This window comes from Phaethon lepturus, unplaced genomic scaffold (assembly GCF_000687285.1).
Source record: "Phaethon lepturus isolate BGI_N335 unplaced genomic scaffold, ASM68728v1 scaffold3514, whole genome shotgun sequence".
NCBI classification, from domain to species: Eukaryota; Metazoa; Chordata; class Aves; order Phaethontiformes; family Phaethontidae; genus Phaethon; species Phaethon lepturus.
In genome coordinates, this window is record NW_010535293.1 from 27,777 (window position 1) to 34,044 (window position 6,268).

At 40.6% G+C, this 6,268-nt stretch overlaps 1 protein-coding gene across 1 annotated transcript in view; it reads left to right on the top strand.

The window, feature by feature from the left end:
- The first annotated feature begins 2,509 nt into the window (after positions 1-2,509).
- PKD1L2 (polycystic kidney disease 1-like 2) overlaps positions 2,510-6,268 on the top strand; it is a 41,962-nt gene continuing 38,203 nt past the window's right edge. Inside the window, 2 exon segments of the mRNA XM_010285747.1 lie at positions 2,510-2,903; positions 3,467-3,631. Coding sequence (XP_010284049.1) covers positions 2,510-2,903; positions 3,467-3,631 — 559 coding nt within the window.

Consider the following 6,268-nt stretch of genomic DNA (forward strand, 5'->3'; position numbering starts at 1 on the left):
TAAAATATATGAAGTCAACAAACTACAGAAGAGGGAAACTGTCTTTCTTCCATTCCCCATCTGCTGCAGGCAGCTGAAGAGTTACTTATAGCAACCGTAGATTAGGAAAAAAATTCACACTGCTGTAGAAACTGCCAACAGTAGATTCACTTGGAGAGCTTGGCTTTATTTGTAGACATTTCCAAACATTATTTGTTCTTTTTTAGGTCTGGTTTCAAAATCCTTCAAAGCCAGAGACAAGACTTCCATTAATTTCAATGGCTTTAGAGCAGATTTACAGAGGATAGCCTGTGGCATCTCCAGCTCTGGCATTTTTAGCAGCAAGTTCATGTAGACAAATTTCCAGTTGCAGAGAGAGAACTGGATGATGCTACAGAATCCATTCATCACAAATGTGAGTCAATGGCACCTACTGGAGATGCACAGTCTCTATCACTGAGCCAGTTACATTTAACTACGGTCTCCTTCGTCACATGTATGTTTTCAGAAACAGGCTGTGTTTCTAATATCTAAAAGGACAAAATGGGAGGGCTGGCTGCCAGCTTCTGCAAAGCCTGGCAAGTCAGCATGACCCAAGAAGAAGCTAGGACTCTGAAGGACATGTCATGAAAATATACAGTGGCCAACTAACTGAAGAGCAGCTGCCCTCAACTCTGACTTTTGCAATAGCCTGAATATAAAATAGTTGGGTTGGCCGTTCCCAGACTGAAGCCTATGAAGTTCTGTATGTAGCCCAAAAGAGACTTGTGATTTGCAGACATCCTCAACAGAACCAGCTGATAATCACAGTTATATGGTCTCTTCCAGGAAGGAGATGGGTGTCTGGGCACTGACTGGGCCAGAACCATCAGCTAATTATAGAATATGGACTGTCCTTCTCCAGAGCTGGGAAACCCAGCCCGAATATTCATCTCAGCTGCTTCATAAGCCCTCCCTATTAATCAGTCAGAAATTAATGTGGGATCTGCTCTACGGGTTCCATAGCTGACGTAAGTCTTGATTTTCAAGTACAGTGGGAAAGGAGACATCCAGCATAGTGCCTATCCCTCCATCACAGTGCATTTTTTCCCCCTTTTCCTCTCCTACCCCACAATTGTCCTACCCATTAAACACTTCCCCATGAACTTTATCTTGAAAACCCTGATCATAGCCCTGCTTTATCTATGAACCCTGCTGACTATGAACTGGAGGTCCAGAAAGGCCTTGGGATTGAAGATCACTCTTAAATGCAGTACACATACTTCACTTTGCAAGAAAGCTCTAAGAGTTAGAGCTGGCCTGGCATACTGTGTGATAGTGCATTACCTTCAGTTCAATAGTGCAACGCCGGTGACATTTCTGCAATGCGGGAATTCAACCAAACATCACTGCTTCCTGCATCTCTGTGGTGCACTAGCTGGCTCACTGATCCATGTGTAAATAAATATAAGTGCATGTTCTTTCAGTGTCAGGTTATGGTGGTATAAATTAAGAATAACAGCATCGAATTCAATGGAGTTAATGCCAAGGACAGGAGGATCACAATAGCTAAAGATCCTTATTTGTACTGTATTTCTGCTAATCCAGTGGCCTTGTAAACTTGATGGGTATCTTTTTTAAGGAAGTTCAGAAGCACTTAGGGGTCTCAGCTCCTACATGTTGCTGGGCTGGCTTCCCAAAGTCTATCAGCAGCCTTTGAAATGTGCACACAGGGGTCCCAAGTAGTGCTGATGATTAAGGTAATATTTTAATCTTTTCTAAATCACTGTTTTAACTGCTGGCCTTGTCTTCTACCTCCTAGCAGGTATGAATGCTATACCTCTATATAGTTAAGCAGCTTAGCTTTTAAGGGATGATGGGAGCATTTCATTTGGGGTATGGAATTCTAAACAGACACAACACTTCAGAATGAAGCTTACTTGGGACAGCTGAGATTAACCTGCGTATGTGTAAACAGGTGGGCAGGATGGATATGATACAATAATTATAGACATTGCATTAGCATCCAAAAGAAGCACCTCAAATAATTAGCATCCAAAAGAAGCACCTCAAGTAATAATTATTAAAAATAAAGCAATCCAAAACAATTAAATGTATCTAGAGCAGCACTGTGTGTTTTCCCATCTCATAACTCCTTGTGTTTCGCATTTTGCTCATTCTCCTCTCATTCTTGCTATTGTATCTCTTTGTTGTTGTTGTAAAGATCTCCAGCTTTAATGTTCACACAATGACGCCTTTGATGTAGGAGCTTTATCTCACTTTCCCATGTGTCCAACAGCAGCATATATCAACTTTATCTTCTCTGCTCATGAGAAAAGCAATACTCTAATGTCTTCTCTTCAAACTGGCTTCACGTGGAATGAGACATTTATACAATAGGCCTCACAATGGCCATTGCAGTGACTAAGCATCAACATTTGTTGTGTGTATCCTCAGATGCAATCACCTTTATGCATTAGAAGCAATCTGTTCCATGTTCTATTGCTGCTGTTGTTGCAAGCAGCAAAGAGGAAGGAGAAATGCTGACGACATGACAAGGATATCTCAAGCTTTTGAAGAAGGCAGCAAAAAGAGTGGTGATGTGATAAGCAAGACGAGTGCCACACAGGCAACCAAGCTGAGAATGTGGCTTGGGATTGCAGTTCTAGTTTCTCTTGCTGTATGTTTGGCTGTGGAGGAAGCAATCGTTGATGAAGGAATCCCTTGCTCAAAGTACCAGCTAGCTTTCAACCATTCATGCTATGAGTTTGTTAGACTCCAGCGTACCTTCACAAGTGCCCAGAGCTGGTGTGAGAGAGGAGGAGGGCACCTTGTCTTTATTGAAAATGAGGAAACTCAAGAGTTCTTGCAAAAACATATTGCTGAGGATCAGGAATGGTGGATAGGACTGATCTCAAACGCCCTGCTGAATGAAACTACTGACGGTAGGTTTTGAAATCATGTCTTCTTTAAAACTGTATCAGCCCATGATGCTTAGTTAACATGGTTAACAAATGCAATTAGTCCCCCTGTAGACATCTACTGAAAAGCCACTGTCTTTTGTTGCTGTAACTTCAGATTTATATTAAGATGTTTTAATTGCCTGCTTAACTTCCCACTTGCATGTTTTCACTCTTTCTCTTGGATCATGTGGTTGTGTAAACACATGGTGAATTAGATCAGCTTGCTGACCCAGTGAAAAAAATGTGTTGGGTTAGGTCTCCAGTGGAAGAGCAAGCTGAGCCAATTCATCACACTAGGAAGTGCTGCAAGATCTGATGCAAGGGAAATGGTGGAATCTTGAGGCTGGGAGCGCAGGGGGAAGTAGTGGTGTCTCTTTTAATTATTATATCAGGTTAAATATAAAATGTAATTGAAGATCCCTATGCAGACTAAACTACCTCTGCTTTAGTAGGAGCAGGGCTACAGTCCTGCTCTGCAGGCTCTGACTCTGTAATTGTATTACCGTGGAAAATAAACATTCAGGACACAGTTACTTTGTTCACAGGGTCAATGATTTGGCTGGACACTTCAAATATAAGCTACAGTAACTGGTACAAGGATCAGCCATCTCTCTTCTCATCCACATGTGGGTACATCCTGAAGAATGCCAAGTATCAGTGGGGTGTGACTGAAAATTGCAGCCAGGAATTTGACTTCATTTGTGAGTTTGGTAAGATACACAACAGCTGGAGCTGAGAAGTGAGCATGCTGTGTTCACAACTGTGCATGAATTGCCTTGTTGCTTTCAAAGTGTCTGCGCAATAGCTTAATCAAGCTTATTAAAAGTGAACAAGCAAAAAGCCATATAACTCCAGCAGATGCTCTTTTTCCAGTGTGCTGATGTAAGATATGATCCAAAGAAAGGAAGAACCCTGAAATCCCTGGGAGATGTAGATGCTCAGCAACTAGCCATTACGGTTCAGGTTTCCAATAGAGAGCTAGTAAAATAGAAATGGATCTGAGAGTGAATCTAAATGTGTAGCAGGCCATGTCTATAGTGGACATAAGCTAGCTAGTTTAAAGCCAATTTGAGTAGTGTGTAATAGCATGGTTGCAAGAATAAACTCCCACAACTTAGGTGGGACCTGTATGACTGCCCTGTAAAAATACTTTTAATCATAAATAGGTGCCAAAATAATTTCCATTTGTAACTGAACCAAAAACACAGCCAGCTTTCCAGAGACATCACTCTTAGCAGCCTGGAGTAAGCAAAAGTAAGAGCAAGTTTTTCTTGTTTCTTCTCAAACCCTTCCACCAGGTGAAGGTTGAGGGCTTCCCCAGGATAAGGAAGCAGACAGGAACCTGTACTTCCTGGTGGCATTTTAGTGCTCAGACAGCAAATCGACAGACATTATGTCCCTTAAACTGTGACTTGGAACAACAGGCCTGGAAAGGAACGTCAGCAATAATGTCCCATTCAATATATAGATATGAGGGCAATTTATGTTCCTTGCACTTTGCACATAAGCCAAGCATTTTAAACTGTAGATAGAACTAAAGTCACGAGCACTGGGAGGGCAGTCTGGCTGTAGGCTCACTAATATAAAAAGTCTTTGAATCCAGTATGCAAGTACAGGTTTCCACAAGCCCTAGCATTGCTACTGCCCTGCTCCAGTACTGTATTACTTCTGACAAAATCAACAAGTCATTCCACAATCAGCAAAACTAATAGTTTTGTTTCCTGTCCTGATTTTCTGTTCCACATCCCCTCCCTACCCTCCTCCTCAGCACTCTCAGTTCACTCCCACATCCCCAGCATGTCCCAATACTTTTCCCTCCCTCAGCTCCCTCCCCTGCAGTTCTGCAGCTGCCTCAGAGCTCTAGCTGTACATGCTGGCCAGTTGAATCCCACATTGTGGAACAGACAAACGTTGGGTTATAATCCCTACTCCTAATAGAAGCACTGATGTAGCTCTTTCTCTTCTACCTAGCTATTGATTTTCATGAAATTCTAGGATGTTTTGACATTTATATCTATATATCAAATTTGGCTGAAGATTAGTAACATTAAAAATGATTGGGCGAGAGGAAATTGGCAGACAACACAATCTCTTAAGCTTATTTTCCTTGCAAAAATAGACTAAAATTATTTTTCCATTACAACCACGGTAGACAACTGTCTTTGTAACAAAACTATCATCTGTTACCATAGGATCTGACTTAAAGCCCATTAAATTCAAAGAGTGTTTGCATTATTGAGCAAGAATGTTCTACACTACATCCATCATTCCATTACCCAGGAAATCAAGAACAGATTGAGGCAATTATAGCCTTGTTTTCAGAATCTACGGCCATGTCCATTAATACACATACATATTTCAATAACAGACTTCTCTCTTACCAGCTTTGCATGCAAGGAGTTAGATGTAACATCTCAAAGAAACAGGGACAATATTTTCATTAGTTTCCCTGGGTGTTGAATGTTTGTACATTCCCACAACCTGACAGTGCTTAAGTTTGTCTCTCTGTAAAATGGGCATAGTGATACTTAACACCTTCACATACAGCTGCTGTGAGCCTTGGTTCACATTAAGTTTGAAACTTCAAATGAAACTGATAATTTATCTACTTGATCATCTGAGATAGGTATACAATATAGCATACAAACAACTAACCAGAGTGTTCTGCCTTCATCCTTTCTTTGGTCATCTCTCCTAGCACTATTTGTGTTTCTCAATGCCAGTAAAAACTTTCCCTATTATTCTTTCTTATTATTTCTATTCTACCATTTAGTGCTCTGTAAGTTAGCAATTCATTGTAGTAAAAATATATGTATTGAGCCAGGGTTTGTACTTAGGAACACAAACTAGGTTCTGTACATTTTTCCATGTAAAAGTTGTTGAGACAGCAAATACTACGGGACAGTAAAGAACAAAAAAATGCATGAGACGATAGTCCGTATTAGAATTTAACAGCAAATTATTTTTCAAGCTTAATTAGAGAGTTCTAATCTGTAAACTGATCATGTTGCTACAGTTACAGCCAGGCTTAGATTAGTCTTTAAATAACAATAGCACACAATTACTGCAATGTGCACACATGGGCACTGTTAATCAAGGTACGTAAAGGGATTGATCAAAACAGCAACTGGAGGACAATTTATTTAAACCTGAGACAGCTGAAACAAAAACATTCTTTTGCAACACTTGCATATGAGAGCAGTCTTTTGCATCCTCCTCTTCAGGTTATTAAGTACCCTGATTACTACAGGATACTAAGAATTCTGGAAGATAATTAACTGTCCCAGATTAATCAAAGAATGAGGTATACGCATTTAGAGATATGACCTTATTCACTTGAGCAGTCC